This window comes from Pezoporus flaviventris, unplaced genomic scaffold, assembly GCF_033815535.1.
Source record: "Pezoporus flaviventris isolate CSIRO_AGI_PZ_B2104156 unplaced genomic scaffold, CSIRO_AGI_Pfla_v1 ptg000006l, whole genome shotgun sequence".
Classification (NCBI taxonomy): domain Eukaryota; kingdom Metazoa; phylum Chordata; class Aves; order Psittaciformes; family Psittacidae; genus Pezoporus; species Pezoporus flaviventris.
The window spans coordinates 21,822,759-21,845,538 of NW_026892554.1; the positions used below are offsets into that span (position 1 = coordinate 21,822,759).

The 22,780-nt window shown below is 51.9% G+C and overlaps 2 protein-coding genes across 2 annotated transcripts; one reads left to right on the top strand and one right to left on the bottom strand.

Moving 5' to 3' along the window:
• The first annotated feature begins 1,325 nt into the window (after positions 1-1,325).
• On the top strand, positions 1,326-6,302 carry DUOXA2 (dual oxidase maturation factor 2). The gene is made up of 6 exons (XM_061446415.1): positions 1,326-1,487; positions 1,619-1,676; positions 3,506-3,640; positions 3,805-4,018; positions 5,113-5,327; positions 5,753-6,302. Exons 1-6 carry the CDS (start codon positions 1,341-1,343, stop codon positions 5,878-5,880), a joined length of 897 nt encoding a protein of 298 aa, XP_061302399.1. The 5' UTR covers positions 1,326-1,340; the 3' UTR covers positions 5,881-6,302.
• A 3,747-nt stretch (positions 6,303-10,049) lies between these two features.
• On the bottom strand, positions 10,050-16,556 carry DUOXA1 (dual oxidase maturation factor 1). The gene is made up of 7 exons (XM_061446416.1): positions 16,386-16,556; positions 15,434-15,597; positions 14,489-14,546; positions 13,783-13,917; positions 13,417-13,630; positions 11,942-12,156; positions 10,050-10,416 (listed from the first exon to the last, which is right to left on the bottom strand). Exons 2-7 carry the CDS (start codon positions 15,578-15,580, stop codon positions 10,205-10,207), a joined length of 981 nt encoding a protein of 326 aa, XP_061302400.1. The 5' UTR covers positions 15,581-15,597; positions 16,386-16,556; the 3' UTR covers positions 10,050-10,204.
• Between the last annotated feature and the right edge of the window lie 6,224 nt (positions 16,557-22,780).

Here is a 22,780-nt window from a genome sequence, read left to right on the forward strand (position 1 = left end):
AGAGGAAATGCCAACATCCCTTGATATTGTTTGAAAGTTAAATTTAGATTTAACAAGGCAACATTTTCCATGTTATGTTCTGGGCTCTCAATTGTTGACCTGTTTAAAGCTGCAGAGTTATGTTTCAGTGAACACAGGCTTGGAAATCAGTCCTGCCCTCATTGCTTCTCATAGGAAATTTGGCCAAAGATATAATAAACCTGATGGAATTCAAGTGATTGAGATTTAACTTGTCTTACATTAAGCCGTTCATTTATTTCTTTTCTTACAGCCACTCAGACAGTGTTGTGGGCATGTTTGCTGGGCTCAGAACCTCAGAGGTGGACTTCAGTCTGACAGTATAGTATTGGGAATCAATTCCAGTCTTGCTTGCCAGGTAATCAGAGCAGGTATGGCACTTGAAAGCTGCCTTTCTCTCGGCCTGGCTTTCCAGGGAAATAGCCCGAAACAGATACAGCAAAATGGCCCAGAACAAGATTTGTAAATAGACATGACATCTTTGCTAGTCCAGAGAAGAGAGTAAATAAAAGGTCAGGTCCAGACTGGTTGTGAGCCAGTCTCTATTAAACTGATTGCTGTCATGATCTGGGTGACTGAACAGAGAATTATTCTGAAAGCAAATATTGATTTATGCTTTGAAAGCTGCCCAGGTAAATGGTGTTATGATATTTATTGTAATCCCTACCCACTTCTAGGGATTTGGGACCCGCTTTTTTGTGGCTGAATTGCTCTGGGTTGTATCTTACCTAAAATTACAATGAATACTTTTTTCAGAAAATGAGAATTGAATCAACTCCTCCATGCGGGGACAGAATGAAATTGTATTGGGTCATGACTCATATTAGCTTTGGCATTCCCTGACTTTCAACAGTTTCCTGGGGTAGTTACATGCAGAGATGCCATTAAATAAGCAAAACAAAAGGACTAAGCATGTAATCAGTTTTGGTAGAAAAGATCTAAACCAGAAATGGGGGGAGCTCTGTAACTGCTAGAACTAAAGTGTCAGTGGGAGCACAAAGCTGCCAATGGGAATTACACACTTCATTATCTCTGTTTCCTTTAACCTCCTGATGTTTGTATGTTCCTTGGACCCACACCCCAGCTCTAGGGGTTGCTTCTGGCTCCTTCCCAGATTGTACTTTGCAGCTCCTGGGGAAAAGCCTTGAGGAGAGGGCATGGAAAAGGGGGTGGGGTGTCACATTTCCTTGTCCCTTTGGGGAGTTCTGAGGTGGACCTCAGTTGTTCTAGAACTGAGCCACCACAGGCTCAAGGCAGTGGGCAGGCCAGTGCAGGATGTCCGCTGCCACCGCCTCTCTCCCGCAGGCTCCTGGAGGTGCAGAATGACTCTCCTTAACGGCGTGTACCCCTTCTACCTGCTGCAGAGAAAAGCCTCCATGTTTGATGTCAGCACCATCATAGTGATCGTGGTCTTCCTAACATTTGCTTGCAGCTTCCTGCTCATTATCCCAGGCATCCGCGGACGGGTGGTGCGTGACCCCTCTTCCTGGACATAAGCATCTGCTCCCCCCTTCCTGGGTGCTGGGACTCTCCTGTCTGGTTTGGGGTGAGCCGGGGCTGTTCCTTCCTGCCTGATGTCCTATGTCCTGTGTCCCCTCAGAGGCTGTACTGGACTCTCCGGGTTCTCTTCAGCCTCATCATGGGAGTGGTGATCGTCTGTAAGTGCTGCTCATCCCACGGGGGGTGGGCTTGGGGCAGGAATAAACCCTGGGCAGGGTCTGTGCCGCGGATATGCGAGCTGGTGGTCACAGCTAAGGCTGGTTGCAGGGGCTACCCTACACCTACCCTGCAAAGCTGTCACACAGCTTCCCCAAAGGGCTTCCCCATCCCTGGCACCTGGAGGTGCTGTGGTCACTCCTGAATCGAGAGGGAGCTTTGTTGGCTGTAACTTCACCACGGAGGTGGAACAGCCCCAGCTCTGGTGGGCTGCACAGCCCCATGTTCCTCTGGCCATACAAGCTGAGTGAGCACGGCTGAGCAGCTCAGAGTGTGGCCAGCTACGCTTGGAGGCTGAGAGGATCCTTGTGATGTGAAGAGAGCAGGTTGAAATAAAACACGGGGGGGGGGGGGGGGGAGAGTTGGGGGGGGGGGAGCAGGGAAGCAGTAAAGAGAGGCACAGAGCAAGGCAGGAGGGAGGAGATGGAGGAGATGATTTGATTTAGTATAAACCAGGAAATCTCTTGTAATAAATGGCACTGGTGGTGGAAACCAGGCTGTGGGATTTCCGACTCAGGGCATGTAAGTGGAAGATGTGCTACGGAGACAGAAGGTGCCAGGCGGGGAAAGCAACCAGCCCTGGCCCTAAACCAAAGAAATTCTGCTGTGAAGGACAAGGCAGATCCTAAGACTGCTTGGTGAGGGATCACGAAGTACAACCTAAATGATGCAGCCCTGGTATGACCAGGCAACAGAAGTAGATAGAAGTGTGACCAGCCGTGGGACTCGGCCAGGTGACACATGGTCCAGCACGCGGTGCTCTCCATCCACTGAGGGATGTCCATGTGCTGGGAGATGCCACCAGAGCCACCCAGGAACGTGGTGCCAGGCTGGAAACGGCAGAGTTTGGAGATCAGGGCTTGCTCCACACCTTTAGGCAGCCCAGCCCTGGAGAACCCTCCAGCACCACTCCTGTTACAAGGATGCAGCCAGTAGCTGCTTGGGCACACAGGAGGAATTCATTGTTTTAAAGCTGGCGTCCAGGTTTCTGTTTGGCAGCAGCAGGGCATGCTCAACCCTGCAGCTAGAAAATTTTCCTGCAGAGCTGCTACTGGATCAGTGCCCCCATAAGTTGATTCAGCACCTGAGCTCACTTTTGGGTAGGTTTTCTTGTTCAGCCTGAGTTTAAATCATTGCCTTCACTTTCAGTTCTTTTCAGTGCTGGAAAATGAAGCCCACTGCAAAGTGAGAGTGTTTCTGGAAAGGGTATTTTGTGACAAAACATCTATACCTGAAATGCTCCAAACTTTCCTTGTTCCCCAGCTGAAATGGCTGTCAGAGCTGTGACGCCACTCACCACCCCCTCGCCCCCTCCGTTTGACAGGGATCTTCTCACTATTCACTCGTAGTGCAATCAGACAGCTTAATACTTGGAACGAAACTCACCTGTTCCCAAGGCTGAGCAACGGGCTCGTTTCAGAGGCCTGTCCCAGGGACTGCGGTGCTCATCGTGGTGGGGAGCTTGCAGGGAAGTCCTGGAGAGGATGTCCAAGGAGGAATCAGGTCACGGGGTTCGTCCCTGGGGATCTGAGCTCTCCCGCTCCCGGATGGAGGGAGTGGATGATCAGCAAGGGAAGGACAGGAGCTCTGCCAGGGCGTGGGAGCTGGTTGAGGCACGTCCTGGCGGCCGAGTCAGCAATCCTGCCCTCCTCACCCTCCCTTGCAGTGCGGCGGTGGGAACACTGTGTCTGCTCCTTGATGATTCCCCCCTGAGGCACGGCAAAGCCCGAGACCAGCCCCGCTTTAACCCCAGCTTTGCTCTTCCTGGCAGCTGTGCAGTTCACGGGAGACTGGGAGACCGGCTGGGTGAGGGCAAACACCTCCTACAAGTCCTTCAGCCCAGCGCTGGTGAGCGCGGACATCGGGCTGGGCATTGGCCTGGTGGGGGTGAACATCTCTCTCAGGGGTGAGTCTGATGTCTCCATCTGCAGCTCTGATGGCCCCAGGAGGTCTGAGCGCCCTTGGTCTGCAGGCTTCTGAGTCCTGCTGTCCCTGGGGTGCCCGTGCTCCTGACTGGCAGCACCCTGGATGCTGGGACACAGCAGGACCTTGCTCTTCTCCCTCCATCAGGAAACCCGGTGAAACAGGTCAATGAGACCATCAACTACAATGAGCACTTTCCCTGGAGCTTCAATGCAGACTATGACCAGAGCTACAGCCAAGGACTGGAGAGGGGGCTGCCCAGACCCATCCTCTACGTGGCGGAGAAGTTCACTACACGAAGCCCCTGCAGCATGCAGAGGCAGTACCGCATCTCCAGCCACTACGCATCGGCCACTCTCTGGTGAGCCTTCCTCCCCTGGAGCAGGCAGGGGAAATTCAAGGATGTGGGAAGGGCTTTGCTGCCTTGTCCCTAGGCCTCTGAGATGGACGATTTCACACTGGCAGGAGGAATGCTATGGGCAGGGAGGGACCTCTGCGAGGTTTGTTGTCAAACCAGTGACACTGTGGGCACCTTGGGGTGAGCAGATAGGAGGTCCTGGTTCTCTCTGCTGGTCAGCTCCATGACAGCTGGGCACAGAAGAGAGGAATGTGGTGTAGATCCTTGCCATGATGCAGTGATGACAGCAGGGGTCCATCCCCATGGATGCAATCGGAGCTGCTGTCCTCAGTGGCCATGGGGTCAGGAGTATGAGCAGAACTCTCCCATTCCCATCTGTGAGGGTATGTGATATCTGGGAGTGGGACCAATGAGGAACAGCTGATAATGCTGTTATTTTGGGGCCAATCTCAACTCCTCAGGAGGAACTGCTGAGCAGCAACATGATTCTGCTCACTTGGGCTGAGGGAGAGCTGGTCCACAGGTCTAGGAGATGGTCCCCTCTACCATAGGGGTACTTGTAGTGCCGTTCCCCCTCCTCTGGGTTTGACAGCAGGGATGAGGAAGCTAGGAAAGGGGCCTGGCAATGCCATGGAGCAAGAGCTCCTGGCCCATAGCTGAAGGCTTCCCCTGTCACCCAGCCCTTCAGCCAAGTCCAGAGCTGCTGCAAATGTCTTGTGCCTGCTTCTGCAATCATCCCAGACTGGTGAGCTACTCTCTATGGTCTGCAGTGCCCCACACATGGAAGGACAGGGAGCTGAGATGGTCTAGATACACTCAGTGGGCTACTGTGGCCTCTCTGGGGCTGGCATAGTCTCTGAGCTGAGCAATGGGAAGAAATCCTTGCTTCTGACTGCTGGATGTAGCAGCATGAGCATTGCACATCTGCTTGCTCAGCCTGAGAGGCTCAAGATCACTGCAGCGTGCCACAGAGCTTCTGGGCCTCATACAGTGCAACCAGGAGCCCAGATTCCTCCTCCGGCATGGAAATCTTCACACAGAGCATCCTAGCGAGTGGCACTTGCACAACTAATGCACTGGTCTTCTCTTATCTCCAGGGTGGCCTTTTGCACTTGGCTCATCTCCAACATGCTCTTTTCTATGCCTGTCCTAGTCTATGGAGGCTACATGCTCCTCGTTACAGGGGCCTTCATGATCTTTTCGCTGCTGTCATTCTCCACTGTGGGAAACTCCACGATGTGCCTGATCCAGTTTGGAGCTGCAACCCTGCACACAGGCTATGGAGGATCCTTCTGGATCACACTGGTGATTGGTAAGGACAGCAAGCTACATCAGCGCACAGCACCTTGTCTCTGGGTGTGCCAGAGTCCCAGTGCTTTCACTCCAGTAATGGAGGTGAGCGAGTTTGGGGATTGCAGCCCACCAGAGCCCCAGCCTGGGCCTTGGCAAAACAGATCCTGGCAGAGATGGGGACAGGGCTGGCAGCTGGGGGAACACCATCCCCATCACAAGAGCGGTGGAGGGAGTTTTAGTCCCTGAGGTGCAGTAAAAAAAAGATGAGCATCACTTGCTTGGGTTTTAAGATACTCAGCATAGCAGCTGAAGCTACCTCATGCAGTAGAAGGCCATCTTCCATAGGAGAAGGCGTTGTCCCCTGGCAGGGGAGCATCAAAGGAGGGCTACAGGGGGGAGTGTGCTGGGGTTGACAGGAATGTTCTTAGAGAGCGTGTCTTCCAGGCTTGCTCTGTTTTGTGGCTGGGATCAGTGTTGTCACACTGCACTACTGCAACTTGGACCTCCTGAAAACTTTCTTTGATCTCCATGAGGACAAAGCAGAAGAGTTCCAAGAGATGACTGAAGCATAGATCAACTTTCATTTTGCGAACTGAGGACTATCTCCTTCTCAGCCCTCCAAACTCAACCCTAACATCATCTAGAAGAACATTTTTTCACTCATTCCCTGAAGTGCACCTGAAAGGACAGAGCACGAACACTTCTTGATGTCCCCAGAGACCCATTTTTCCATCCAACTGCCTTTGAAGAGTGCATGGATCTGTGTTGGGATGGGTACTTGCTAAGAAGTGCCTTTGCAGACTGTGACTCCCTGACCATGCCCTCTGGAAAGGGCAGGCTTTGCAGGGAGCCAGCAGGCTGCCATTGGGGCAGCTCCCAGCTCCGGTGGCTCGAGCTGCACACTCATCTGGGGATCTCTGTTCTAACAGAAATGCCCTTCCTGGTCCATCCCTGGCACCCCTTTGTGCAGTGATGCTCTGATGGGCAGTTCTCACCCCAGAAACTGAGCTCACTGGTGCTTACGGGGAGCACCTGCAATTCAAAAAGCTGGTGATTAAATCCTCTCATTTCTTTCCCAAGCACTGACACTTAGTGTAGACCTTCAGGCCTACCCAGGAAGGCCAGGCAAAGACCTAAAGGCCATAAGGCTGGATGCTGCACGAGCTAGAATAAAACAAACGCTCCAGAAGTAAAGACTGAGTGAACATGCCATGGAGTTTGCCCATGAGGAATGAGGTGATGTGGTTATTTTCAGTTTCCAACTTGGGCTTTCTTAGGTAACACTTGTAGTCTAGTGTGGGCCAAAAAGATGTGACAGGAAAGGAAGGAGACGGAAGACACTGCCCCTGTGCAACTGGAGTGCACTTGAGCCGGCTGGGCTCACCACAAAATGTAAGACAAGGCCAGGAGTCAAACCCAACCAAGGGGAGAAATGAAGTGCATCAAGGTGCTTTATTAGAAACAGAAGATGGGGTCCTAGCCCACCTGCCTGATGAAGTCTCCATGGCTGGTACAAAGATCTCCATATCTGAATGCTGGAGACCTGGGCCACTTCAGTCCAATTAATTGTAAAGGACCTGATTGCAGTACTTTGACTCTTTTCTTTCTGAGAAAAGACCATCACTGTTAAGCTACTTATTTCTTTCACGTGCCATTTGTGTTGCACTAATGTGATTTCTTATGGGCATGAGTTATTATTTTCAATTAAACTTCATTAAAAACCCACTCCTTTGGAATACTTTGGGCATTCTGGGAGGCTGGTTTCTCAAGTGGGGTTGTGAGGCTTGGCTCATCCTAAGTCCCCCTCAGACACATCCCTCCCATGGGGGAAGCTGCCCTGGCAGAGGTATCCCCAAGGAAGGATGAGGCTCGTTGAAGCCCTTAAGGTAAAACCCTTGTATTGGGGAGCAGTGCACTGTAGGATGTAGGAGAGTTTCAAAAGGACTTTAACTAGTCTAGTAGCAGGACAGAAGCTGTAAGATTAAACCAACAAAATTCCCTCGGGAAATGGAGGATCCTTTCTCGAGTCTTTCTTGCATCCAAAAGCAAGCCATGTACAGAGGCATTGTGGGGAGATGCTACAACCAACCACAAGTTATTGGGGCTGGTGTGGGACAGATCCTGTCACCTGAGAGCACAGGAGGCTGGGAGGCCCGCTCTTTCTGCCACTGCATCTGGGACTCTCCAACCTCACCTCCTGCTTTTAGAAATGATTCCCCCCAGTAGCATCCTCACCAGAGGAAAAGCTTTGTCCTGTTGCATCAGACATACAGGGCCCTGAATCCAAATCAACAGAACAAACAAAATTCAATCTGTTTGAAGCACAGAGACATCAGACTTCTGTGTGCCTTGCCCACTTCCTAGCAAACACAGGACAGCTGGGATTTCTGCAGCACGGCTTGCATGGGGCCAACCGAGCAGAGGCAATGACATGAGGGGGGATGCAGAGACCCCTTTACACATTGTGTCTTGTGAAGAACAGGGGGTCACAGAATCCCAGGGTCGTTTGGGTTGGATGGGACCTTAAAGCTCACCCAGTTTGAACCCCTGCCATGGGCAGGGACACCTTCCACTAGAGCAGCTTGCTCCAAGCCCCATCCAGCCTGCCCTTAAACACTGCCAGGACAACAGGGGCTGGCTTTGTCATGGGGCTGGCAACCCGCCTGTTGAAGACTTCTTTCCTTGTCACCACAGGGAGGAGCACACATGACGGCCATTGCTCAGGGATGATTATGTTCCTCACTACATGCTGTCATAGTAGCTTCTTCACATGCACCATAAGAGCTGTGGCTGTGCGGCTCCTGTGTTATGTTGCTGCAGGTCCTAGCTCCTCCATCCACCTCAGCTCCAGGCTCAGTGTCCTGGCTGGACTGAGCTTTTCCTGGATAAGAAGATATAAAATAATTGACATTAAATCCCTGGCTCTTGGTCCAGGCTGCTTCTGGCCGCACAGTGTGCAGGGAATCTGGAGTCCAACCAGACAGTCAGTGCCAGCAGTGGAGCAAACTCAGAAATTACAGCCTGGGGCTCTGCAAGGGTGGTGGTCCCCACTCCTGGAGGCACTCATTGCACCAGGGCATGCAGAGCTGCCAGCTCCCCTGCTCCAGGCTTGGATGCCAGGGGAACATGTCAGGAAAGGCAGAAGTTTATGAGGACTGAATTTCAGTTCAATTAAGTGTTCAAGGCAATTCAGGCAGTGTTCAAGGCCAGGTTGGACAGAGCCTTGGGTGACATGGTCTAGTGTGAGGTGTCCCTGCCCATGGCAGGGGCTTGGAACTGGATGATCTTAAGGTCCTTTCCAACCCAAACCATTCTATGGTTCTATGAAATAAAAGGGGTTGGTTGCACATTGATCTAGTCCATCTGCAGGCTGAAGCATCACCTCATAGATGCCATTGGGAACATCCAAGTTGTTCAGTTCCAACCTATTCTTAAATGCTTGTTGAGTCCTGTAGGTCCTCTAGGTTGAATGCTCTTCCATCTAGAATGGGATAGGGCAGGATGCCATATCTGAGCACACCGTGCCTCACTGTGGTCCCTCTGCAAACTTCTCTGCTGAGCTGGGTATTGCTCCCATCAAGCCTTCCACCTGCCCAGGGTCATTCCAGGAGCTAAAGCCTTCCTATATAGCCCCTGTTTGTTTTCCTGGGGGTGCTCTGTTACCCTATTTACTGTGTGTTGACTTGCCTGTATTGCACTGTGCCTACTAGCCATGGTCAGATACCCCATATGGGACCAAAACTCGCCTCTGCCTTTGCCTTGGCCTTCTTTCCTTCCCTATGGCTGCCATGTCACAGTAACAGAGCATCCTCAGCCAGCCACCCCTCAGAGGGACACCTCTGTCAACAGACAAGAGAAAGACCAGGTTCAATTTTTTTATTGAGATAGATAGAGGGGAGAATAAGTGAGCAAACACCAAACAAACAAAAATGTTGCAAAACCTGCACAGAGTTAAAGGGGTGCAAACCTGAAACATTCTTCCTCCCATCCCTCCCAGGCTGGGTGTGATGCTCACCTCTTGTTAAGCGATTACAGCCACTCCTGGGGCACCACAGCACTTCCATTCCCATCTCCTCCTCTCCTTCCCTCCCACCAAAATCTTTTCCTCTGTTCGGAGGGTTACGAGAGCACCAACAACTCACAGGCTGCTCACAGGCTGGTGGCTGTGGTTTAGGGTGTTTATAAGCACTGTAAGAAGCAGGAGCCAACCAATCAACTCCCTGACTGTGCCATTTCCAGCCCAGTGTACAGCCCAGCACATCTTGGACTTGCATCAAACTTGAGCTGTGGGGTGTCAGTATGGGACTGAAATCCACGAGTCCTCCAAGGTCTGGTGCCTCCAGTATTGTAAGAAATTGTGGGCCTCCTTACCAAATTGCTCTCCAACCAAGACCAGGTACAGGGCATCCTGGAGAGCACAGCTCCCCTCACTCTTCCTGGCCACTGCTGGAAAGACCATCCCTGAGCAGAGGGGACTTCTTGGGGACCTTCAGGGTGGGGATGCTGTTGCAGGGGCTCTACTCCTTTCATTCATATCTATTCATCTGCAGGTATTTGGTTTCTCCCGTTTGCTCTTGTTCAGTGTCTGCTTTAGGACTCTTAAGGTTTGTTGGGGATGGACTAAGGGGAAGGGCAGTAGCCCAGTGCCTGTAACTGGACAATCAGGGATGGGGCATGGATTGTCTCTACCCCAAAACCTCTTCCAGCTGCTGGTGAGTAAAACAACAAAACATTGAAAAAAAATAAAGAAAAAAGAGAGGGCAAGTTGCCATATTTGAGATCCTTTTCCAGGGTTGGATGTTCTCATTACCGGGCTCTTATGTGTCTTCCCACCCATGCTTCTGGTGTAGTTGGACAGGAGAGTGGATTCAGAAGGGATGTCCTCGGGCTTTGCCCTTACTGCTGGGTGGCTGTCACCTCGCAAAGCTCACTCAGGGAGACCATCAGCATGTCCTGTGCAGAGGAGCTGGGCTCGGCAGGCAGGTAAGGCTTGTCCCACCCCTCCTCTTCTCCCTTTCTCTCGTCCAGGTTAAAGACAAGCTTCAGTTTCTCTGGCTGCACAGAGTTGAAGATGATAACACCCAGCCCCAGCAGCAGGCACAGCAGCCCTGCAATACACAGCATGGGGAGACACGTTAGCACCTCTGCCCTGCTGTGTCCCAGCCCCATCCAGATCCAGATCTGGGGTTGGAGGCCGATGGCACATGGCATCAGCCAGGAGGCCAAGGGAAGGTGTTGCTTTCATCTCCACATGTGGACTCTGCCATCAGTCTGGGCACCGCAGCACAAAAGAGAATCATAGAATAGAATGATAGAATCAACTAGGTTGGAAAAAACCTCTAAGATCATCAAGTCCAACCATTACCCCACCACTGCCAAGACCACCACTAACCCATGTCTCTGAAGAAATTATCCCTATTAACAGGTGGAGAAACTAAAGGCAAAGAGAATTACCAAACACGATTCCTCTACAAAATGACCTCAGAATAGTCTGGCCCTACTTAAGTACTAATCAATGCATAGACCTGAATCTTATGTGTCCTAGTGATTGGTTTTACACAGCTACCAGATAACTTGGAAGTTACTTTGACAAAGTTCCTTCTTTATCTGAAAGGGCTGAGATTATAACAGACATTTCAGTGTCTGTCAGACTGTACTGCTCTGCTCCCTCTGGCATTTCCATGGATTTTCTGGTTCGATATATGACACTAGACAATATAATTATTTTCTTCACAGTTCCTTGAAAAGAAGAGTTATTTCTTTATCTAGCTCTATTGTTTCTCCATCATTTATTCTTTGGATGCAGCCTATCTGGCTTCAAAACTTCACAAACTTTCTCAATTTCTATTTCAGTACTTCTAGCAGAAGACTCAGTAAGAATCTCGTGATTAGGGTCTGATACAAAGTTCCAAGTGCTTCTGATGGGATCTAGATGTTATGCCTTCATGAGAGGTACCAAAAAAGTCAATGAACTTGGCAAATGACTGAGAGAGTTGGGTCTGGAGCTCAGCAGGTATGGGGAAAGGCTTGAGGAGCTGGGTTTGTTTAGCCTGAAAAAGAGGAACCTTGAAGGGGATGTAATCGCCACCTTCTGCTACTGACAAAGGGCCACTCCCCTTCTCGGAGGCGCACAGTTGTAACATGGGAAATTCCACTCTGAGAAAAGGAAACATGCCCATGAGTGGGACCATGTGGGGCAGGTCCTGAGAGGCAGAGGGGGTCTCTAGCCATGTGGACAAGCACCATCAGACTGAACAAGGCTGATATGGCTTTACGGTTAGCACTGCTCTGGGCAAGGGCTGGGAGAGAGACCCTCAAGGGTGCTTCCAGGCCAGGTCTTTCCCTGACTCTGAGCTCTGACTTTCACAGCACCCCATTGGGCACACCTCCATGCAGATAACTTTGGCCATTAGGGTGTCGTGGCTGCTCAGCTCTTTTTCTCCCAGTCTTGATGTTGTTATGATGAATTCGTGTATTCCATTGGAAAAAAAAATCAAAATCAAAACAAAATAAAACACAATTTTTTTCAATCAGCCATGGAGACAGAAGGGATGAGGTGCTGCTGAAGCATCACTGAGCATCATTGCTGCAGGGATGGAGAATAAAAACCCCAGGAGCAAGCTGAGCACTCACCTGTCGCTAATGTCAGCCAAAAGGATCCTCCATAGTCTGTTTTCAAGGCAGCTGTGCCAAACCGGATGGGGCACTTAGCGGTGCTCCGTGCAGTGAAGAAGAAGAGCAGTGAGAAGAGCATCAGTGCGGCAGTGAGCAGAAGCATGTAGCCACCATAGAGCAGGATGGGCATGGAGAACAACAGGATGGAAACGAGCCATGTGCAAAAGGCCATCCTGAAAAAGGACCACAAAACCGAGCAGAAGGTGTCATGCTTGGAGCCTCTTCTGAGGGTCTCCTCTCCACGTCCTAATGGAAAGATACTGCCCTAGGAAACCTGCTCTAGCTGGTCCCGCTTGAGCAAGTAGGCTGGACGGACTGATCTAAGGAGGTCCCTTCCAACCCGAACAATCCCATAATTGCATGAATGGTGGAGATGCAGAACAGATCCCCAGTGCAGGAGAAGGATCTCCATGCCTGGGGACATCCAGTACTGAAGTTCACAAAGCCCTAAGCACATTGATATGGCTTTGACATGAGCCCTGTTTTGGGTAGTGGGGCTGAAGACCTCTAGAGGTCTTTCTTTCTCATTCTCTGACTCTTGTGGTCCTCCACAAGTGGCTGCTCCCAGGCAGTTCTCACCTGTTCAAAGGGAGAATGGCAACAAGGGAGGCCTTTGTTTGGAGAACCACACAAGGAACCATGCCCACATCTGATTCAGCACTTGGAGGGAGCCCAGCTGCCAGCCCTGCCCTGTGCATGGGGTTTGGCTTTAGCTCACTGGGGAGGTGACCCTAACAAATGTTCTGATTCCAAAAATAATAATGAAAAATAAGTTTACATCAACATCCCTGCCTTGAAATGCTCCTTCTCAATGGCAGGAAGGTTTGGGCAGGGCTAGCTGTTTTTCTTGGAAGTAAAAAAGGAGATGTGGCAGGGACCTGGAGCCTATGTCTAGAGGGAGAATTGTAGGACACACTCTCACCTGCAGTGCCTTTCCCACGACCTCTGAGACACATGTGAATGCTCTGAGACTCCGTGATGACAACACACACAAGAGCTCTCAGCTCAATGCCACAAGACAGCCTCTGAGCACACGCTTGATGGTCTGTCCTGCTCCCCACCAGCAGGTCTCATGCCATCTTTGGGATGTAAGAGGAAATCCCCTCAACCCATCTTACTAAGATTTTGCATCTTCCTTAGGAGGGGACTTTGCACCCTACACAATTGCATCTGCTTTCCTTTAAATGAGGAATAATTTTTCTCCAACTGCAATTTTGCACATCAGGCAAGAGGACACAGAAGAGGACTCTGGGGAGACAGGCAGTGCAGGAAGCATCCCTGATTCTGCAAAATGGTGGGTGACAGAGACCAGCCAAGGATTTGACATGGCCTTACAGGGAAGAGGGTGGCTCTATCAAGCTCCCTGTGCTCTACCTGGTTCTTTCCACCTCCCCAGTGAGCAGATATAGGGCTGACCTCTTGCTCTGAATTACCACAGTGTGAGGGAGGCGTAGTGGCTGGAGATGCGGTACTGCCTGTGCACGCCGCAGGGGCTTTGGGAGGTGAACTTCTCTGCCACGTAGAGGATGGGACTGGGGAGCCCCTTCTCCAGGCCTTCATCATAGCTGTGATCGTAGTCTGCATCGAAGCTCCAGGCAAAGTGCTCGTTGTAGCTGATGGTCTCATTGAGCTGATGCACTGGGTTTCCTGCCAGATAATGAAGACTAAGGACCTTTCTCAGCCTTGGAGGCAGCTCCAAGACTTCCTGGTGTGGGACCTCAAGGGCCCACAGCCCCGTTACCCAGGTGCATGGCTGTCAGACTTGCACCCAATCCTCTCCTGGTGTGAAATGCACTCACCCACCAGTGTGACATTCACCCCCGCCAGGCCAATGTGCAGCCCAATGTCCACGTTTACCAGGGCATGGCTGAAGGACTTGTAGGAGGTGTTTGCTGTCACCCAGCCGGTCTCCCAGTCCTTGGTGAACTGTATGGCTGTGAAAAGTTAGTTATAGTAAGTTATAGTCTGGTGGTGAGACACCTAGGGCTAGAAGCACCTGCAATGATGGCCACCGTAGCCTGAACATTATCTACCCCATCCCAAGGAACAGGCCTGGGCTATAAGCCCCAAGGAGCCTTATATGTCCTTCCCCAATATCAACCCAGACCCATGGCCCTGGTATCCCTGCTTGGGTTGGTTTCTCCCCAGACCCAGTGCATTCTGCAGTCCTAGAGGCAATAGGTCTGATGTGTGGGCACTGGCTAGGAACTGGTCCTCATGAAAGCCCCTCCCAGTTTGTCTGGCTCTTGGCAGTTTGTGGTGGGCTTCCAGTGACTGCAAGGGAGGTGGTCTATGCATACTGTAAGCGTTCAGAGATGAGACAGGTGCAGCTCCCACAGTTCGCTGGAGCCAGGTCCCCGGCATATATGGGCATCTGTCTTCCCCATAAACTCATCCTGTGGCTGGAGCTGGTGCTTGGCTGCTCTGTTCACCCTCCCTTGCCTTGCTCCTCATCCCGTGTCCCGAGCATCCCTGAGCTTCCCCCCGCAGGACTTTGGTACTCACTGAGGACCACCGCTCCCACGAAGAGACCCATCACCACCCGCAGGAACCAGAAGAGTCGCTGCAAGGGGTGAACAGGGAGAGGGACAGGTCTCAGATTGTGCCACAGGGACCTGAGCACCAAGCGTGTCATTTAGGAATGCCAGACAGTGAGAAACAGGCTTGTTCCTCCCCTCGGAATCACTTCACAGGCTCTGCAAGCAGGTGGCATCAGGGACACACGTGGTTGGGGGATCCCTGCCTTTGGGTATGGGAGGCAGCTGGGAGATCCAGGCAGAGAAAGAAGGTCAAAACCAGCCCATTTGGGAAAGTCATGCTGTCCCCTTTACTGCGAAGGAGGATGGAGACACTCCTGTTAATAGTCCTGAGCTGGGATTTCCACACTTCCCCAAACCTCATGTGTTTAGGTGTGCTGGCAGCTGGCCACATCTGGAGACAAAAGCAGTTGCTGTGGGTTCTCAGTGTGTTCCCTGGGGGTAGCCATCTCTCGGCCAGCCTCACTGCTGGGACAAGCATGTGACAAGCATGTAGCATGCAAGAGCCTGTTGGCCACACAGAGCCCCGTGAGCAGTGCTGGGGCACACACAGTGCATATTTCCTTCTTTTACTCAGGTTTTGGGGAAAATGGAGCAAAGTCTTTGAGCCTCACCCTATTTTTCCACTTTTGTGAAGTCACCCAGGCTTGCTCCCAGTGAAATCCAGACAAGTGCAGATCTGGGTGCCTTGTAAATGTTGGTTGGATTTTAGTGGCTCTAGTATGGGGGTACATGCTGGGTTGGGGTGGGCTGGAGCTCACCCCCATGGCTTGCTAGAGATCCCAAAGGCCTGGACATGAACCTGTGGGCATGTTTGCTCCCCGAGTCTGTTTTTGTGTCTGGGAAAGAGGAGGCATCTGGGATGCACAGGGCAGGGACCACATGGCTGAGCTCCCCCTGCCCTTTCACTTACCCCCCTGCCCCGGATCCCTGGCAGGATGATGATGAAAGTGGCCAACATGGAGAGGAAGATGGAGACAATGACGGCCCAGGTGGTGTCAAAGGGGAAGCACGGATTGGCACCAGGGTAGAAGGGGAAGGAGCCATTCCATAGCGTCATCCTCCTGCCTGTGCAGGCTGGAAATAGATACCCAGAGGGACATAGGGGAGAAAATCACCTCCTCGCTTCCACCCCACCCAACTTTCTCCACAGACCTGTCTGCTGCCCACTTGCCAGCATGTGCACCCCCAGTGCCTGTTCACATTGCAGTCCTGCATCTGGGCATTCACTCAGGCATCTCCCATGGGACTCCTCCATCTCCCATGGAGTACATCCCAGAGTAAAACAGGTTTGAAGCCACTGGGACACATGCTGCAATGCTCAGACTGTCCCCATGATGGGACAAGAATACAAGCACACATTGCTGGGCCTCTCGTCCCCCTCCTCTGTTTGTTCTCCACCCCAGTCTCTTGCCTGTGCCTCCACCCTCCCTGGTTCAGCTCTTTGTCAAGCAACCTGGCTCCTGCTTGTGGGTGTTGTGCTCAGGGCGCTTGGTGAATCACCATGAAAACACAGGCTGCGCCCCATCGGCTGCTCCTCACTGAGCCCTGGCTGGAGGTAACTCCTCACCATCCAAAGGAACAGGAATAACCCAGAGGGGACAGAGAAACTGCCTGTCTCTGGCATCAGGGTGCCAACCCTCTGTCCCAGGAGCTGGCTTGAGGCAGTGCTGTGCCATGGCGGGCAGAGGAATGCTGCTCAGGAAGCCAGCCCCGGGTTTTTGCCATGGCACTTGGCCAACGTTTCTTCCTTGTTCTTCCTTGCTTCCCTGCTAGGAAAGGGCTGCTCACCATCCCCCAGGGAACGGGGACCATCCAGCAGCAGCTTCGGAAACACCCAGTTCCCTTCCCAGCTTTGATCCTACCTGTGCTGCTTCGATCCTGAGGGCTGGCTGCCGTGCCGAGACGCAGCGTGCTCCGGGATGCTACTTGCTCGCTTGCGCTGCTCCCAGGGCTGTGGGCAAGAAGCCAGACCAGTGTGTCACAGCGGTGTTTCTCCCAGTGTTTTCAGGGTGCCCGCCTCCAGAGATGGCTGGATCCAGCTTTACCCACAGCTGACCAGCCCCTGGTGCCGTTGCTGAGCCCCAGGGCAGGCAGGGAGCTGCAGCTGGCTCCACGCTGTGCAGCGTGGCTGAGGTGAGTGATCCCAGGCAGGGTTTGCCTTCTGGTTTTTAGCGTGACCAGCAGGTAGAGGGAGGCGATCCTGCCCCTCCGCTCTGCAATCCCGAAACCCCACTTGCAGCACTGTGTGCAGTTCTGGTGTCCTCAACGTAAGAAGGACATGGAGCTGTTGGAACAAGTCCAAAGGAGGCTATGAGGATGATCAGGGGCTGCAGCACCTCCCATATGGAGCCAGGCTGAGAACACTGAGGCTGTTCAGCCTGGAGAAGAGAAGCTGCGTGGAGACCTCAGAGCAGTTTCCAGTGTCTGAAGGGGGCTACAAGGATGCTGGAGAGGGACTCTTCATCAGGGACTGCAGTGATAGGACAAGGGGTGGTGGGTTCAAACTGAAACAGGGGAAGTTCAGGTTAGACCTAAGGCAGAAGCTCTTCCCTGTGAGAGTGCTGAGGTGCCCAGAGAAGTGGTAAGTGCTCCATCCCTGGCAGTGTTCAAGGCCTTGTTGGACAGAGCATTGGGTGACCTTGTAAAGTGGAAGGTGTCCCTACCCATGAGCAGGGATTGGAACTGGATGATCTTAAGGTCCCTTCCCAAATCATTCCACGATTCTATGATTCTTTTCCTCATTTTTTCCTGCAGAGTGGTGAAAAGTCCAGCTGTTCCTTCTGACATGAATGCCGTGGTGCTACTGGGCTCCTCAGGAGCTTCAAAGCCCTCGCCTGCACTGCCCAGTGGAGTGTTCCATCTGAGGTCATCTAGCTGGTTGTGGCTGCACAGTCACCTCACTGACCCTGCTCCTGACTCCACCCCTCAGGTACATTCCCTGGGAAGGTCCCGCTGACCTGCCGGTCACTGGACAAGGCTGGCCAAGGGGACCAGCAGAGAGGCACAGATCCCCATGTGATCCATGTAGTCAAAGTGCCCTGTTACACAGAAGATGCTCAAGTTACTCACTTGGCCACGGTGTGGAGATCATGAAGATTCAAGCTTTTTGGGCTTGCTCTCATTCTTTGGCATTCTGGTTGGCTGCAGCAGGTTGCATTGATGCCAAGAGATCCCAGGTCAGCAGAAACACTCTCCTGACCCACATCTGGGGCTTTCCTCCAAAGCTGGCACAGTTACTGCAGTCCCCTGGGTACTTCTTTCTGCATCCCAGCAGCAGGCCTGGCTAGGTGCCCTGGAAAGCTGTGCTTGGCAGGGGGAGGTAAACCTAAGTTTTAATTCATGCGAAACAGGAAATAAAGGCATTTCTGGGCAAAGACTTTGCTATTTCCTCTCAAGTCCCAGGCTAGTGCTACCTAGTCTGAACACTGAATCCCTCCCTGAGGCTGGGAAAAGTGTATGCAGAGCTGTGCTGCAGAGGTGTCTGCTGATGCAGGTGATGCTGATGATGTGGCATCAGCTCTGGAAGTATCTGCAAAGTAGAGAAAAATGTGGACTTCACAGCAAATGGCACAGATCCTTGCAGCAACTGAGTGGACAAACGTGGTGCTTAGGAGCTCTTGGAAAGATAGAAATACCAGCAGGGGTCAGGGATAACTGAGGAGATTCCTGATAATTGGCGGGATGAGATTAATTACTGAGATTCTCATCGCACATATCATGCAGGGTGGTGTGTGGGATGAGAAGTGGGGCTAGGCCAGCATTCCTTGCACTCCCTGGATCTGGGAGAGGCAGCAGGGCTCTGCACTGGCTTGGCCAAACCAGGGTATGGGGTTTTCCTGGGGAAGGGATTGAGGTACTGTGAGGTTTGTGCTGTTCAGACAAGCATCACAGATGTGTCTTTTGGGTAGATGCCCTATTGGCAAAAATTAAAGTGTGCAGGGGAGAAGTTTCCCTCCTTCTCTAAAGGATGTATCCTGCAACACAGCATCTTTAGGCAAGGACACTGGGGGAGCCCATGGACTGCTCTGGTTCTCTCATCTGTCCCCAGCAGTGATGGAAACAGTGTGTGACAGGGGTGGTGGGATGCTCCACTTCCCTGGGGTGCTGATGGGGTTGTGGGCTGGTAAGTGTGGGAAAATTTCCGGATTTACCCCTCATTAAGCACTCTGCATCCATGAAGAGGTTCTACAGAAAGCCTGAGGTCATGATGGTAACAGGGGTTTTATCAGGCAGCTTCTGCCTCACTCACTTGTGAGCGATGGATGGGGCGATTAGGGATAAGTCACCTGATCCAGGTCATCTGAGGGAGGTGGGGACAAGGGGAGCAGCACCCATCACCTCTTGCACAAGCAACCACGCAGTGTTGGATCAGCCACCATCACTCATGGTGCCAGGAACCAAGGCGGGGAAGGCATGGGGACATGCCTGGGCAGGGAGACAATTTGGGGGATGGAGCAGGAGCCCCAAGAAGCCACCCCTTGCTCAGAGGGTTTCTGGCTGACCCATTGGTACCAGTGGGACAGACATGGTGTTTGTGTCCATGGACAGCCCCATTGGCTGTCCTTATTACACTTCTAGCCTGGTCCTCAATGTGGCGGATGCTGCTGCTGGATCACAATGAGGCTCTGTTTGATGAAGCCCATCCAATGTCCCATCCAGACACTTGGATGCATATCCTTGCCTGGGATTCTTTGCAACAGCTGAATGACCAATAATGAAAGAGCCTGAAGGGAGGAACAGGAGGAAAGATGGAGGAGCAGAGAAGTTCACAGTGCTGTGTCTATGACTTGGCTCTAGATATATTTGCAAGAAGGATCTATTTTTCCATCTCTACTTGGAAGTTACTTAAAGATTCTGAGAGAAGGGGAAGGTGTTGCTGCCCACTACAGTACTCGGTGAGCTGGGTTTCATATCTCATCATGGAGGAAGCTCAAGGTCAACAGAGAAGGCTGCCAGGACATTGATGCAGAGCTCAGCAGGAGCCACTCGTCGTCCTAGCGGGAATTGGAACAGGAGAGGCTTTAGCAACACTTTTAAGAAATCCTCATCCAGAAGTTGTGTTGTGTGATCAGACCTCTGCTCCTTCCAAGAGCCATCATGTAGGAGAGAAACAAGTCTCCTATGGCTTGGACCTTCAGAGGCACATATCAGGAAGACCATCTTACTTGGAGCTGCTTGATCATCTTTGCTCCCTGCCCTAAACAGCTTTCAGCTACTGTCAGTGCTGTTGAAGCTTTTCACATGCTGTCAGAGATCCAGAGGACAGAAACCCAGCTGCCCCATTGCCCTTCTGAAAATTTCCATCTTGCCCAGAGACCCCATGGGCACCAATGGGGGCCAAACACCTGCCTGTGCCAGTGAAAGGGACCCCGCGATGTGGGGCTGGGGTTGGTCCCTGCTCCTTCCCAAGTGTCATACCTTTGCTGGGATTGCCCAATCTGGTTGAGGGGCAGCAGGTCCATCACTTTTCTCCTGTTTCACAGACCCCAAGTACCCAGACCCTTCCAGCCTGCCCCGATCCCAGCACTGCAGCTCTGCAACAGCTGCTAAAGCAAAGGAATATAGGCAGGAGCCTGAGCAAGGGCCCTGATACTCTGGGAGAACACAGAAGAGGGGGAGGACATCACTGCCTATCTTGCACCTATGTTAGAGATGTTGCCTCTCCACTAAAGAGCAAATGGGGTTGTCAGCTCCAAGACTGGCTCCCAACCTCAATTTGAGGGCCCCACTTCTGTGACAGAGCTCTGCTGCCCTGGCATGAGTGTTGGGCCATATCTCAGGAGGGATTTTGCCACTCCAGCTTGGGGAACCTGTCCGCACAGATAACAGCCGCTCTTGCCACTTTGACGTAACTATCAGCGAGTTGAACTTCTCCAGGCTTTGCCAGGGCTTGTTGATGATGCACTGCTTGGTCCCAGGCTGCAAGAGAAGCTTTCTCTTGTAATCCCTGTTGTTAGAGGCCTAATTAAAATGATACACATATTTCCATGGAACTCCTATCTCCCATGTCTCCCTGCCAGCCTTGAAATCAATGAACAAAGCAACACTACCCCACCTTGGACTGCAATGCAGTGTGTGAGCACACACAAGCACTTTGCACCCTGTATCCTGGCTGTGGGGAAAAGATCATTTGATCTGTTTTTTCCATCCAGGCAAAAGTGCCAAAAGCAGGCGGTGCAGTAAGGAATAATGCATGGGTCTGAAAACCAGTGGAAAGGCTCGAGGGCTAGTCTGCAGTGTGTGGGCAGAAGTATTGTAAGATCATAGAATCATGGAATCAACCAGGTTGGAAAAGCCCTTTAAGCTCATCCAGTCCAACCGTTCCCAGCACTGCCAAGGCCACCCCTAACCCATGGCACTGAGGCCTCGTCTCCACGGTGTGTGAACACTTGCAGGGACGGTGACTGCAGCCCTGCCCTGGGCAGCCTGTTCCAATGCCTGAGCACCCTCTGGGGAAGGAATTGTTCCTCAGCTCCATCTAAACCTGCCCTGGTGCAGCTTGAGGCTGTTTCCTCTTGTTCTGTCACTTGCTACTTGGGAGCAGAGGCCAACCCCACCTCACTACAACCTCCTGTCAGGTAGTTTCAGATAAACCACAACCCACTGCTTTCTTATTACAATAATAATCCATGGAGTGAAGGTAGCCTGCAAGCAGAGGTGGCCTTGCCTTAGCTTATGTGAAACAAATAGTTCAGTCCAGCTGGAACCAGCACACATTTTTGTAGGGTTTGTGGAATCACCTTCCAACCGGTTTAGGTTTTGCAAGAACCCTTTGCTGTCCCAGAGCCCTTAAGGACCTATTACAAACTCAGAGTCCCTCTACTTTGACTTGGACCCCCACTGCTGGGATGAGCTTGAAGACTTGAAGCAGGAGGACAAGCACTATGGTGGAAGATGTCTAAGACAGATTGTCTAAGACCTGGCCTGAGGTTGGCCAGGTCTCCCATGCATGTCCTCTACCAGCTAGGTATCACAAAGGCTTGTGGATTAGGGTGCAGAGCTCTTCCTGCCCAGTGGTCCTGTCCTACCAACCATCTCCTTGGGATAGTGTCTTGCAGTTGGTGACAGTCCTGGTGTGAGTGAGAGGTTGAACTAGAGACCTTCAGAGGTCCTCGCACTAGCACTTATACAAATCTAGTGGCCCTGTTCCTCCTACCGTAGTCTCTCAGACCTCCCAGCTGGCTCCTAAAGCCTTTCAGAGCATCTGCTCCCTTCCTTCTGGAGAAAGGGCACATGGCTGGTGAGGAAGCTGAGAAGCTGGCCCTCCATGAAAGGACATGGTCCTTGAGGTTCAGCACTGTCACAGGTATCTTACCGGGAAAGGGAAACAGAGTCCACCTTGGCCCAGTCCCAGGTATGTATTCCCACAAGTCCTCCTGCCCTGCTGGCAGCTATCTTGTCCCTTCCCATGGTGTTTGCATCCGGGTCCTGAACCAGGTTGCTGCCCTCCACTCCAGCAGCACGGACAGCCTGGAGCTGCTTCCTGAGGGGGTGCTGGAGGCTGGGGGCTGGTCAGTGTCACCACCCTGGCCAGTTTGTGCAATAGGTTTTGGTTTGAAAACACCTGGAACAGGTACCGATTTCCTCCTGGAGGCAAACTTTTCCTGAGCAGCAGAGGATAGAGGATATCACAACCATAGGCACACTAATAACTGGAAATGGAAAGAAACGAATGCCTAAGTTTACTCTTTCTAGATCCTACAGGGTGTAGGAAGGGGTTTTACTGTGTCCATCTAAATGGGACTTGCCTGAATTACCACTTTGATTGTCTTCCCATAGCAGGAGAACACCACAGTGTAGCAGTTCTGACCTGCATGTGCTTTCTAACAGCCATCAATTACCCAGAACTTCTGCCAGCTCCACAGTCCTGGTACAACCTCAGCATTGTCCAAGGAGTCCAAGGGCTGGCAGGTGGACTCGGCTTATGTCACCTTCCTCTCTGGGAGCACAGGAGCCTGTTACCAGTGCAAAGCAATTTCCCAGTACAATGTCCTGCTCACTATAATTTATACACCATGAGCTTGAAGAACTACTTCATATTTTAACACCTTATTCCTGGCTGGTTCTCAGCACCATACAAAGGTTAAAACTGCATCATAACAGAAAATCGAAGTGAGATTGTGTTAGACCTCCTCTCCCTGATGGTTTTTGGAGCCCTGTGTAGAAGGTCCTATCACAGGAGGGCTCTCACCCAGCTCCATGGCTGGTTCTGTCCCTACTTCCCTAGAACTGCTTTCATGCATTGGGGACTAACATC

What these genes read in the sequence shown, in the direction of transcription:
- DUOXA1 (XM_061446416.1), bottom strand. Translation starts at nt 15,580, where the DNA reads ATGACGCTATGGAATGGCTCCTTCCCCTTCTACCCTGGTGCCAATCCG. An exon ending in CAGGGATCCGGGGCAGGGGG is followed by an intron (nt 14,547 to 15,433) that starts GTAAGTGAAAGG and finishes CACCCCTTGCAG; the next exon opens with CGACTCTTCTGGTTCCTGCG. An exon ending in TTGGCTGACATTAGCGACAG is followed by an intron (nt 10,417 to 11,941) that starts GTGAGTGCTCAG and finishes TGTGTATTGCAG; the next exon opens with GGCTGCTGTGCCTGCTGCTG.
- DUOXA2 (XM_061446415.1), top strand. Translation starts at nt 1,341, where the DNA reads ATGACTCTCCTTAACGGCGTGTACCCCTTCTACCTGCTGCAGAGAAAA. An exon ending in CATGGGAGTGGTGATCGTCT is followed by an intron (nt 1,677 to 3,505) that starts GTAAGTGCTGCT and finishes TCTTCCTGGCAG; the next exon opens with CTGTGCAGTTCACGGGAGAC. An exon ending in TACGCATCGGCCACTCTCTG is followed by an intron (nt 4,019 to 5,112) that starts GTGAGCCTTCCT and finishes TCTTATCTCCAG; the next exon opens with GGTGGCCTTTTGCACTTGGC.